At 36.9% G+C, this 14,191-nt stretch overlaps 1 protein-coding gene across 4 annotated transcripts in view; it reads right to left on the bottom strand.

Moving 5' to 3' along the window:
- Positions 1–14,191, bottom strand: part of rhbdl3 (rhomboid, veinlet-like 3 (Drosophila)) — a 119,469-nt gene that overhangs the window by 49,556 nt on the left and 55,722 nt on the right. For 2 of the 4 annotated variants that reach the window (XM_067458370.1, XM_067458368.1), the window contains one exon: positions 2,720–2,902. In XM_067458370.1, the coding sequence (XP_067314471.1) occupies positions 2,720–2,902 (183 nt within the window). Of the gene's footprint in view, positions 1–2,719; positions 2,903–7,202; positions 7,313–14,191 lie in introns of those variants that run through there. The other 2 variants (XM_067458371.1, XM_067458369.1) reach the window with 2 other exon arrangements.

A 14,191-nucleotide genomic window follows, 5' to 3' on the forward strand; every position in this document is an offset into this window, starting at 1 on the left:
ACAGTGTAAAAAGATCAGTATGCATGAAACAGCATTTCACCCCCCCTTTAACAGTGCACCCCGTCCCACATTCCACGCACCCCTCCTCTGCCACAGACAGAATGCCACTGTTGTAACTTAGCAACTGATTAAAGATTCCACACTCATCTCCAAGTCTCAGAGCAGCTGTGTAACAAACAGTGTGTAAGTGATTGCGTGTGTGTGTTTGTGTGCATGAGACAATACTGTTCAAACAAGCTTTTCACCGCTGAGGCAAAAAGCCTTCCTCAAAAACCTGGAATGTTCTTTTATCCCATGCCAGGCTCCTGATCAGGAATACAGGTCATGCATTATGCGAGTTGTGGGAGAGGCCCTGAGTAGGATGAAGAAATTTAGCCGGAAAGCCCCTGAAGATGTTGCCTTTGCCATCACAATGAGATCAAATTAAATAGTTTAAAACATGACTAAGTTGAACTACAAAGCTTACAGTTTCACAAGCTTCACACAGTACAGCTATAAAAACAGTTTACTCTTTTAAATACATGGATGAAGCCAACTTCGTGAAAAACGAAACTGGGATATGCTGACTGTAGATAACAGCTCCTCTCAAATGGCAATGTGTACAGTACCTGTTAGCTATATACACATGCACAAACAACAAAATTACATACATACACATACTGGCCAGCTACGATAGAGATAGACTACAGTTCAGAAGTTCAGTCAGTAAGACTGAACCTTTAATCAGCAAGGATTCATTAAAAGGTGACAGTAAAGAAAAGCAATTAAGAAAGTAAAGACAGTCAAATAAATGCTGTTCTTTTAAACATTTATATTTATCGAAGAACCATGAACAGAAAGTAATCACAGTTTCCACATAAAATTAAAGCAGCTCAGCCATTTACAGCTGCAATAAGAAATTAATAGTTAATTGAGCACCAAATGAGCATGTTGAAATTATTCTGAAAGATCATATGACATGGAAGGCTGGTGTAATGACACTGAAAATTCAGCTTTTCCATCAAAGGAATACATTTCATTTTGAAATAGAATAGAAAACATTTTACATTATAATAATGTTTCACAATATTATTGTTTTTACTGTATTTTTTGATTAAATAAATAAATGCAGACTTGGTGAGCATGAGACATCTTACCATCCTCAAACTTTTGAACAGTAGTGCACCTATCCCATACTCTGGTCTTACCATGGTATAGGGATGGCATTAAATAGTATTATGTTTCTTTCATATATACTGTGATACTGAATAATTATCAGCTATTTGCATTATACTCCAGAATACTTTAAATGTACTTTTAAATTTTAATACATGATACTACTCTGGTAAATGTCTAAAATGGTACTTTAAGTAACACTTCACAATAATGAACATCAGTGTATACATCCGTGGTTAATATGAATTGATTACTATACTATACACTGAAAAAAATATTCAGGTCTCCAATTGAACATTTTCTAGTGACTGATCACATCAACAATTTGTAGTTGGCAAATTTACATTTCTGTGAATTAAATTGCATCAATTCACAGAAATTCAATTTGGCCAACTGAAAAATTTAGGTGTGATCAGTCACTAGAAAATGTTCAATTGGGGCCTGATTTTTTTTTTTTTTTTTACAGTGTAGTCCATTTTTTGTTAGTTTACTCATAATACATTAACTAATACTGAATAAATGTTGAAACTGGAAATGTTGAAAAACTGCTTTCAAATTGCCAATCATAGTATATGTAGAAACGTTTCAGTGGGGAGTTTCTTACTTTACCACTTGGATATTCTATTCATTTCTCCCTGCTGTTACCCATCAGCTTTAATAAAACAACTCATATTAACAGTTGCAGTCTCTGTGCAAATCTTTACACCTAATACAGATACATTCAGACATTCCCCACAAAAACAAACAGACATTAAGTGCTCCCTGTGCTTCACTTTTCTCTGGCATAATGATTTGTGGAAAATCTTTCTGTTGGCAGTTTCCATGGACACCACACAGGGAAAAGTCAAACAATATGGTATTTAGACAGTACACACACAAACTGTGATATCTGTGCCATGCTATACTGTTAGGGAACCATACTGCATTCAGCTGAAAGACTGTAAGGCTGAAGGAAAGAAAGAATTCTCAGAAACAAATTTACTTGAATCACTCTCCATCACAATTAACATATATAATAGTGAAACATGGCTCTTAATGTATGTATGTATATATAATTCTCTGTTCCTTGCAAGTCTCCCTTTAGCTTTTCTTTCTAACCCCCTAATACTTTTGCAATCTATAATAAAATCTTTAAATTTCCTGTATCTATGTTCTCACTTTGTTATAGTGGACAGTCAATGAGAGCTGTAGAGGAACAATAACAGTGTAAGGACACCAACTGCATACTCCTCATTCCTCGCTGTCCCACTTTCACATGACCTGCCACAGCCAATCAAAATACAGAAACTGATCCAATGTTTCACTGCATTGCTTTATAGCACTATAGCTCTATTCTCCAGCCACTGTGGTGGACAATGGACTCTTTGAAGAGTTGCTGTATGTGTGAAAGAAAGACTGAGAGAGAATGGTAAAGAAACAGGGGAAAAGGGCAAAGGAGGGTGTGAGACTGAGGGTGGGTGGCATTGAGATTTTCCCACAGATTTGATGGCATTCCCATGCAAGTGGAATGAAATATTCCATGTGTTGGCTTTTAGTTCAGGGTCAGAAGTTTTACAAACCTCACCTCAAGTTCATCTGCAGAACTCACCAGGTTAACAAAATCCTGGTAGCAGATCTTTCCATCAGCATTTCCATCAGCCAGGGCAAGAAGAACCTCCAGCTTGTGAGGGTCCAGTTCTGATCCATGAGCTGCAAGCAGGTCTCGGAAACGCTCTGTACTGATGAAGCCTGAGTTTTCTGGGTCATACTAAACATATGAGAGGAGATAAAGAGTAAATTAGAATTCATTCTCATATTCTGATTTAAAAACATTTAAACAACATTTAGTGGTCAACGTTATTTATTATAATGTACCATCGCTGAAATCATAACATGATGATATTTATTACTGAGGAATTCAGCCATCATTCCATCTGAAGTCTACCAGCAAAGGGAACATGATTTTTTATCTATGAACTAATAGAAAATAAAATCTAAATTAATGTGGGATCACATTAAGCTGTCTTTACACTGTAAGACCCATAAAGAAGCAGCATCTCAGGCAACATACAAACTATATATGAAAAGCATGATTTATTAAGTTAAAACTGCAGCAGGTAACTTTTGTAAAAATGTATTTTTTACATATTTGTTAAACCTCTCATTATGTCATGACAGTAGAATATGAGACAGATAATCTGTGCAAAAAAATTACGCTCCTCTGGCTCCTCCCAGTGGTCCTATTGCCATTTGCAGAAATACACCGGTCCCGGTAAGAAACAACCTATCATAGCCAAGAGGAGTGTCTTAGCAGTGACAATCAAGTTTGTGCACAGATCTTAACCCCCTCTCATGCAGAGCGCGAACAGGTGTTCAAATTTAAGATTACCGGTGTGCTGCAGCTTTTTTTTATTATGGCGGACAAACAATCAAAACTGCCAATTCCTCGAGTGGCAAATGCTCATAAAATAAAGATGGGTAAACAGAAAAAGACAGATGCCGATGATAAAAAAGGTGGGTCGTAGCCCGTAGTGTCAAAACTCTAGCTGCATAACGTACAGATATAATGTCACACACTGTGCAAAGCAAATATTGAAACCTACTAATTCACTGGCTTGTCATGTTGCGGAAATAATGTACTAGCAAACCTTATTGAGCATTACATATTGATTGAATAATTACTATACTGTAAAGTTAGTTACCATTATATTTTCCTTCTAGCTATTTATGACTTATAAAACGTCATATAGTTACATAACATGTATTGCAAAATACCACGTAATGTTTTGAGGACCAAGTTTGTAGTCAAAATATGAGCAGGCCATAGTCAATGTAAATCATATTGTTGATGTTTTGTCGGTACCAGTGAATCTGCCATAACTGTTTATCTGTTGTCATCGGTGGCCCTGTGTGTTCATCGCACGGCCGTTGTGATGGGGAGGAGCTGTGGAGGGAGGTCTGTAGTGCAGCAGAGAGCAAGGGGGAGTGACCTGTGAGCTGTGCATGTTCAAATTTTCAGGATAGGTCAACGTATTCTAAAAACTCCCTACTGCAGCTTTAAATTACAATTAAAATGAGTGTTGTAAATATGAAATTATTAATACAGAATCATAATAAAATATATTATAATTCACAAGGCATTTAATATATACAAAATCAAAGCAACACATGAACTGCCTCTGATAGGGGCTGAGATAGATCAGAGCTGATTATTTTAGTGCAAGTTTAAAGCATTGTTTCTCTAAAGGGCTGGTAAAACACGATTTCACTTTTCTAACTTTAGCTAGTGTGTAATGTTGCTGTTTGAGCATAAACAACATCTGCAAAGTTACAACGCTCAAAGTTTAAAGCAAAGGGAGATATTTGTTTTTAAAGAAATCAGTTTCTAAGGACTCTAGCTGACATCAGCAGGTTCAATATTTACATATACCTCTACTTCGAGAATATTAAATAAGGGGGCGAGGCCATTTTTTATTGCTTTGGAGAAGAGTAGGCTGGAGTGCACTAGGCGGTTAGCCAATCACAACACAGCTGGACCAGCGTACCAATCAGAGCCCATTGCGTATTTTTGAGGGACCGGCTTCATAGAACCAGGAAACCATCAGACCATTTTTACAAGGAGGGACAGAGCAGTCTAGAATAAAGGTAAAATATATGAAAATAATGCTTTTTCATATTAAACTATGTTATTCCCTTAAAGGGTTACTTCAGCGATTAGCAAATGGCTTTGTATCAGTAGAAACCCTGGAGTATATTCAAATGATTGTGCTTTCCCCCCTCATATCCCCCTGAGACAAGAGATTTATGCATTTTATTTCTGGAAAAATTCCTCCTATGACGCAAATTGACGATTTTTGCATCATAGAAGGAATGTTTGGCCAAAGGCTAAAAACTACAGCCAGCAGAGGGAGCCATTTCCGCATGTTTTGAACCCGCACATGAGGGATGGGAGATTACACTCAGAGCTCAGCTCGCAGCTACAGGCACTCATTTAAACGGACCTATGGTGAGCAATTTAAGTCTTTTAACTTCTCAAATTAATTTCTATGAAAGTAAAGCTTGCAAAGGCATGAACTGAAACGTGCCAGACTGAAATCTGTTTGTGAATGTATGCCGCGAGTGTAGTCGTGATTACCTCAGCTCTCATCACGAGAGCTCATCAGCTCATTTATCTCACTCCTGCAGTTAGTGCTCAGTGTTGTGATACTATCGCGGTGACTCACTCATTATATTGAACAGACACGTTCAGTTTTTAATTGTAGTGTCTTCTCCAACTCAGTCACAGAAATCAATTTGGTGGCTTGGAATCAATTTGGAATGTCCTCACAGGGCAGCGAAGCATTCTGGTAATTGTAGTCTTTCATCCCCATGAGACAAAAATAAATTTTCTGTCTTTTCTCAGTCTAGAAGGCACCAAATTCAAAAGCAATTTCACATTTCTACTACATTGATGACCCAGTTTAAATACAGATTCATCTTCCCAGCGCTGAAGTTCTCCTTTAACTAAAAGGAGTTAATACATACCTCTCTCATCTGAGTGCGTGCACTTAATCTCTCTGAAAGGAGAACTATAATGTATGGCGGAATAGCACTTCTTAGAGTACTTCGACTCGCAGTAAAAAGTCCCGCTTCCCTCACGTCTCCCCCTCATTCTCTCATTTCTGTCAATAGGGGGAGGGGTAGATGTGAGGGAAGATTTTTCAGGCTGGACTTTTTACTGTGCAGAGTTGAAGTACTCTCAGAAGTGCTATTCCGCCATACATTATAGTTCTCCTTTTTAATCCGCTTAGAAAAGCGCCACGTTTTATTCTATGTCACCATACTCGGCTGTTCAACTATTGGTGTAACTGTATTTAAATAGGGAAAACGTGGAGGTGTTTGGTCGAGTCTAACTTGATCTCTGTTTGGTACCATAGTGAATGAACTGGGCTTAGTGGGCTAAACTAAATGCTATCAGATCTTCACCGCGCATCAGAGAGATTAAGTGCACGCACTCAGACGAGAGAGGTATGTATCCACTCGTTTTAGTTAAGGGAATAACATAGTTTAATATGAAAAAGCGGTGAAGTCCCCTTTATTGCAACTGAAACTGAAATCCCTTTAATGCAACTGAAACTGATTGTGCCGTTGACCAACAAAAACCTGGTCTAAATTCAATAGCGCAGCATTTTTTGAGATTGGTTTATTGCATGTTAAACCCAAAACACACCCATGACGGATTAAAAGACTACAGCCCTTTTGGACCATGTGCCTGGCATGTCTACTTTGTTTTCCATAACTAAACTAACAAAAGTGACTTCAGACAAGCCCTAAGTACATCTGTACCATGCTCTCAGATTGTTAAAATAGCTAATAGCAGATCATAGGAAATAAAATACAATAAAAGCAAATAAAAAATAATAAACTGTATTCCCTGACAGATTATGTCCATAAAAGGTGTGTGAAAAGTTGTATTAAGTTTGATGCAGAAATATATATGGTTTTGTCTGCAATTGAGTAAAGAGCACTGTTGTATACATTTAGTGTAAAATCTTAACTTCAAAACAACCTAAATAAAACAGATTATTAGTTATTATATTGTAAGAAAAGTAATGTTAGGGCTTACTACACACATGCATATTTGTATTCAAGTACTCAAAAAGATACAAATATAAAGATACAAATTTAAAGACATCATGTCAATGACATCATCTGTGTCATTGAGTCAGTTCAATGAGTTTAAAGAGCTCATCCTGTTTTAGTAATTGGTGTCACTGTTTCAAATGGTCACTGTTTGTTTGGGCAGCTAAGGTCATGAGGTCATAGAGCAACAGGCAGAACATTCCGCGTTTGAGCTGCGAGAGATCTTTTTTCTGAAAGCCCCTTTGTACACATCATGCTAAAAGTCATGCAGTATGCATATGTGGACACACCCACACCAACACAAACTGATATTGAGAACCTGGAGAATTTGCATATAAATATGGCTCAAGATTAACATACAGTTTGCTAAATATGACTAAAGCTAAAAACATTCCCAGTGGGGACAAAACACAAACACAAAACAGCCTCTTGGATTATTTACCCACCTTCTCTTGAAAGACCTCTAATAACTTCTGTGTGCCGTTAGTTTTCATGTTGTGATCTATCCCTGTCCCACACTGTCCCCACAGAGGGAGAGAGTGAGAAGCTGGAGACAGAGACTAATCTCTACCCATAGGGGATTTACAGTTCAGTGCAGACCCCCACCATCGGAACACACACAAACAAACACAAACCCACCCACCCATTTACCCACCACAAACTCCACCCACAACCTCTTAGCCTACATTCATAGTAAACCCAATCACAAAAAACATGCTCTCTGTTGAGTACAAGAACACACATATGATATTGGTGTGTATTATCTCAATACACAATTTTAACAAACTGGCTAACAGGCAGAAATGAGAGAATCCAGCTCCAACAATGGGGTTTCGATGTCCTAGTTTTTTCTACCACCTTACATAATTACACTTCACACACACATACCCTATCTGCTGAGCAAGTGCATGCACAAATATAACAGATGAAGCTCACAAAATGACTCAGCTAAATTTAAGTGTGCTAAGTGCTTTCCTAAAATAAAATTTCATTTTTTTGGTGTTGAAGTTGATAGTGCTCTTATGTACCCTTGTAGTACAGAAAATGTTTTGTATTACCATGTAAACACAAACCACTGCACCCCTGATAATTAAAAACCACATTAATCCTTCTTTAAAGTCCCGGGGCTGATCTTTCATTACTGAGCTGAGAAAAGGGGTGGTGTGTGTGTGTGTGTGAGTGAGTGTGTGTGTGTGTGTGTTTGTGAGACCTCTGGTATTCTAGGCCTCATTTTCATAAAGCCGCATATTAAACAGTCTTCTTTACAGAGGAGAGAATGGAGCTCACCAACTGCCACAATCTATGTGTATGTGTGTGTGTGTGTGTTTGGAAAGGGAGGCATAGAGACATTAAATTATATAACACTTAAAATAAGAAACATGGGGAAAAAAAGTTGCAATTACAAGAAATTCAGTCACAATTACAAAAAATAATGTTGCAATTAAGAGATATAAAGTAGCAGTTTCAACAAAGTCACATTGCGAGTTTTAAGTCACATTGGTAGATGTAAAGGCAGACTAAATTATTGTTAGAAAAAAGTTTTATGAAATAAAATCACATTCTGAGATATAATGTCACATTCCGAAAAATAAAGCTGGAGTTATGAGAAACAGTCATAAATGAAAGATACAAAAATGACTGGTTAAGATTGTAAAAGATGAAATCAGATTGCAAGATTTACACCCAGCGCAATGCAACGGCAGGCGCGACACAAGTGGTTTTTATTCGTTTCAGCCCGACGAAATGATAATTTTCACCTCCAGTTCCACTTTGTTTAAATAGCAAATGCACTCGCACCCTCTTTTCTCTTTTGGACCATGCACCTGTTGTGCCGACCATTTTTTCTGCCATTAAACTAGCAAAAGTTGATCCGGACACGCAGTGCACCTGCGCCATGCGATATAATTGTTCAAATGGAGCCCATAAAGTCACTTTATTCTTTTTTACACTCTGAGGCAGATTCATGAACAATACAATTTGATTTAACACTGGGGATATTTTTGCATTAATCGGTTGGTCATGCTGATTGGATATAATAAAATATATATTTTTTATAATTATTTCTAATATCCTCAAATGTAAAATTCTATGGTTCCTTCCTTACACATAAACAGATGCACTGTACATCCTAACACATACTGCTTTAAAACTGCAAAAGGTTCTTCTACCATTACCTACACATGTCATTTCAAGCACCACTGAGTTTAATCTATAGCACCTCTGCTTCACTGGACTTCTCAATTTCAGCTTAACTCTGTAGGCTGTTGTTTTTTCTTTACACGTGTATACAACAAATCTTGTAAAACCTCTTCATAAAGTAAGTGTTTATAAACAAAACAAAACAGCAAGTCAGGATTATTATAAATAATCACAAGGTAGTATTAGAAAGAGGATAATCAATCTGCTAATAGGGCTGAGTAAAAGACCAGGTCCTTACCTAATGCACAAAAAAATAACAAGTACCTTTAAGTCTCACATGCTCTTTAAATGCAGCTGAGTCTCAGAATAACATTCAGCATATACCATATGCTGTGACCAAACTCATGTTCATGTGGGACAAAATGTCATTCACAGAGGATTAGCATAATTATATCCACATGAATAGGAAACACAAACAACAGGATTAAAACATACACACCCTACACACAATCGTACAATAAGGAAGTAATCATCACCATCAATTATACATTATTCTGGTGTATTGCAAATCAAATCAATAATTATTAGGGTTGTCCATTGATTAAAAAATAAACTATTTATTCACACAACATTAACATTTGTAATAATAAAAATGTTTTCACATTGAATCTCCAAAATAATGTGGAAACAACAAGTATTTTAAATATTTTATATATTTGTTTAATGGCATCTTTTTACTAAGTATTATGAATGAAGACCAGTATCACCCATATCAATAGTGAAATCCCTTTAATATGAAGAAGCCTAACACCAACCACAGTTTGCACAAACGTTCCTTAGTGTATTAAAGTAGTTGCAGTGTAATGGAAGTATAGCGACAGATCTTTTTTCCCCCATATTGGGACACATCTGAGTAAAATGGATTATCGAAAATGAAAAACAATATAGGACAGGGACTTCTAACTTCTGATCTGAATGTGAGTTTGTAGATGATTTTAAGAAAAGGGAAGGTTAGGGTGAACTAAATGATTGAAGAAGTCCGACATACATCCCCAGATGGAAGTTTTCACTTGAAGATAACAACTAAAATTGGATGTATTTGTATTTCATGACAACTATGAATTTATTTATTTTAAAGGGGTCATATAATGCATATTTTTGTAAAAGTTAATATGATTATTTAGTGTCTAAATGAAAACTTTGTAATATACTTAAATTAAAAATTCTCATTAGTACTGTAAAACCCACAAATTTTACCTGGACAAAAACAGCTCTGTTTACAGCAAGCCATTTCAGTGCATACAACTTTAAATGATAATGAGCTTTGCTTACCCCGCCCCTCTGTTCCAGTGGGTGTTTTGACACATGGAGAGTTGCTTTGCAGTTGCGGTATATTTTGGAGAAAGAATGGCAACAGGAGTCTCTGAGGACACATCACATCAATTTGAACCCAGAACAAGATGACGGCCGGCGAGCTAGACGTTTCTGAATGGTTGATTAACGTAATGTCACTTTGATCTATTTTTGTACAGGTAGGGTAACGTTAGTGTAGTGAGATATGAATGCTATGCATTCATTTATGTATACGTTAGTTCATTGACAGATTGTTGTTACAGCTAATGGTCATAGATTTTTTTTTTCTGTAAATGCTTTTCAGTGATGGGTAATGTTATCTATGCAGTGTTAGGTACAACTGTCAGGGCTGAAGCTCTCACATTAGGTCACCATAGGAATGTTTCAACAGACACCGTTATAAACCATCTACAAAAGTACAGTTTGTAATAACACAATAACGCGTTGTTCATTATAAACGTGGGATTATGAATTATATTGAGAACATCATACATAGAAAGCATGCCGTAATGTAACTAACCCTGCAAACTTTAGCCGCATTCATCGAGAAGCCTGCAAGCGTTTCAAACTACACTCACTTCTTCTGGAGGTGCAGCAGGAACACTAATAGTTGGTGCCAATTTTTTTTTTTCAGGACCAGCTTCTTAGCAAAACCTACTTCATACTGACCATCGTTTATAAAGCAGTCTGGTGAGAAATGATTCAGGCGGCGCAAAGATGAAAGCATTAATGTTGATTGGGGGAATATTCCCTTCGAACACAAAACTCAGCCACTAGGTGCGACTTCAGCGGTTCGGGTATAGGAACATCAAAATGACTGCTGTGTTCATTATTACACCCAAGAACAGAACACCACAATCGCTTAGACAAAAAAAAAAAAAAAAAAAAAAAAAAAAAAACACTGGATGGATTTTTATCATTATAGGATAGTTGTGTACAGGCACTGCCTACACACATTTATATACAATCAACACACACACACACACACACACACACACACACACACACACACACACACACACACACACACACACACACACACACACACACACACACACACACACACACACACACACACACACACACACACACACAATGAACAAGTTGAATGATTTTATAGATGTCTAATATTCTAATCCACCACACACACACACAATGAACAAGTTGAATGATTTTATAGATGTCTAATATTCTAATCCACCATGTTTCCTAGTTTTCTGCAGTGTAAAATATGCATCAGTTGGCAAGAGTGTGTAGGTTTGGCTCCAAAGAGGCTGGTGTCCTGGGCCCTTGAAGGAACACCAACCATTACAATAGTGGCAACACTAGATTATGGGGTGGCTTTTCAGCAGATGGGACTGCAAAGATGGTTGGCATTCACATGACCCATACATGCCAGTCAGAGCACAGAAACCATTTAAAAATAGTTTGACATATTACTGTACCACAGACACTCTCTGCCGTGAGGGTGAGGACTTGCCTTGAAGAAAGAGGAAAAATTCCTTCGAAATGTATGATGATTTCTACAGAAATAATACATTTTAATGATTATGATTACTAAATACAAATATTGTATTTATAAATAGTTTTTATTTAATTTGTTGCTGAAGGAAGACATTTTTTTAAAATCCAGTTACAAAACAAAATGTGAAGGTTCTGAAGCTTAGATTCAAAAGAACACTAGAGACAGTGAAAGACTGGCTATCCAAGACCTCTGTTACAAGACCTTCTGTTCACTTATAAATGGCTAGACAAGGGACTGGTGTCTCTACAATTAATGATATTAAATAATGCCAGTGTATGAATAGCTCCAGGGTCACAAATGCCAGCAGGTGTTAGCAGTGCCAGTCCTAGACTTCTGGGGGCTTTAAGCAAAATTTTGCGAGGGAGGCCCTGTCAGTACATTCATAAAACCCCCCAAATGACCCCCCTAACCCCTTAATCTGTTCTTTCAGAGCAGGTTCACTGTTAACCAAAAGTGAGTAATACAATAAAACATTAAATTACAAACAACAGGGTAAATACAACAGAAAAAAATATAGCTGCAAACAGCATTTATTGTGGACAAGCACATCAAAAGCAAACAAGGAAGCTATCAGCAGACCAACTGCAAAAATGAGTAAAGACATTTGGAGAAAATTAAGCAAAAAGGTTGAAAACCCATAAATACATTGAGTTTTGTAGAACCAATTTCATGTTTTGTTTAATTATATACCACCACCAAATGGCGCAGTCTCGCCACTTTTAGTGTGTTCTCAGAGGGCCCCCATCCATAAGCGTGTCAAATTTGGTGAAAATATTAAATTTTGTTTTGGAGTTAAAGGTATTTATATTTTTGAACACATAAAAAATGACCCATAGCCGACTTTGATTGCATTTTTGTGCCATTTACTATCAAGATTTTGACATTTGGCCTTAAACATATAGGCAAACCCGCCATGATTTCGATTTTCCTACAGTGGTTTTGTCTCGATCTGACTAACGGTTTTAAAGATATTTGCAAACGTTTTTTAAACGCTAAATCACAGCCTTACCATAATAAGGTTAGCATGTAAACCTAGCATGTTTGGTATCATTGGACTTGGCAGGGACTCATGAATCTAAGGAGACTCCTGTGAAAACAAGTCAACCACATACAAAGTTATAAGCATGTGAATATTTGATTATTTCTCAGGCTCCTTCAGGGCATTGTGCCAATGACCCATACCCAGTTTCGTAACGATACACTAATTTGTTCATAAAATACAGCATTTTATTAAAGAAATTCTAAATGGCCGATATGGTAACACAGGATATTATTTCACTTAGCATGCCGCCCCAAATCTAACGAGACCATTGATGCAAGGCAACCTGTTCAGAAGTCATAAGCAAAAAAAAGTAGGACCAGTAGGTGGCGCTGTGTCGAAATGCAGCATGTAACCTCAGGTCATGTTTGTTATGACATGGACACAGTTTGGTCTGAATATGATAAAGCATTGAAGAGATACAGCCTGACGTCTATGCAAGTGCTGCGTAGAATTCGTTCAAAAATGGTTTGATGAATCGACTTGAATTCTATAATGATCTGGTAAAGTTTTAATGAAAAACCAAGTCGCAAAAAAAATAAGTCAAAATGACAGAAAAACTTTCACGATGGAAAATAATGTCTTAGGGTGCAATCGAATCGACTTGAGCCAAGGAATCAGAGGAAAAAATTATTTTGTTTTTGTTATTGGCATAAACGTGAGTGCAACTTTGGTGGCATTAAGCAGTGACTGTGTTCTTCCACAACCAAGGGATTGAGTTAGATATTTCAAATTTGCTATGGTGACAGTTCAGAATGACCACTATGTGTGTGCCAAATTTCATTACCATATGGTTCTATGGGCTGCCATAAAAAAAACTGTAAAAGAAAAAGAAGATTAAGAACTCCACACCTTTGCACCTTTTGCACATAACTCGCACCTTTGGTGCTTGGCCCCAAAAGATATAAATTAAATGCATTTAGTCTAATAATAAGCCTATACAGAAATTGAATAAGGTTATCAAATGTAAAAATAAAACAGTCTTAGTGCATAGTCTTCGCCAAATTAATTAAGTATTAATTGATTCTTATTAAAGATACTACAGATATTCAGTGAAGTGCAATGAATTATTCTCTCATTTACTTTCCCAAATGTTTATGTTCTCTTAACTAACTGCTTTTAAGTGAAAACTTGCTAAGACAGACATTTTGACACATTTTTGTGTGTATTTGTAATCCCAAAGCGCAATGTAGCCTACACTTGTCTGGGTTTTGCTCCATCTCAGATCATGTGCACAGAAAGCCACCTGGAGAAAAGAGTCTTGTTTGCAGTTCAATATGCTTTTAAATATTTTTTTGTATCATGCATGTGTCAGACACAGACGAGGACACAGAGGTAAGTGTAACGTGAAAATGTTTATTAGACCGAGGTAACGGACA

The sequence above is a fragment of the Pseudorasbora parva genome, chromosome 12, assembly GCF_024679245.1.
Source record: "Pseudorasbora parva isolate DD20220531a chromosome 12, ASM2467924v1, whole genome shotgun sequence".
NCBI lineage: Eukaryota > Metazoa > Chordata > Actinopteri > Cypriniformes > Gobionidae > Pseudorasbora > Pseudorasbora parva.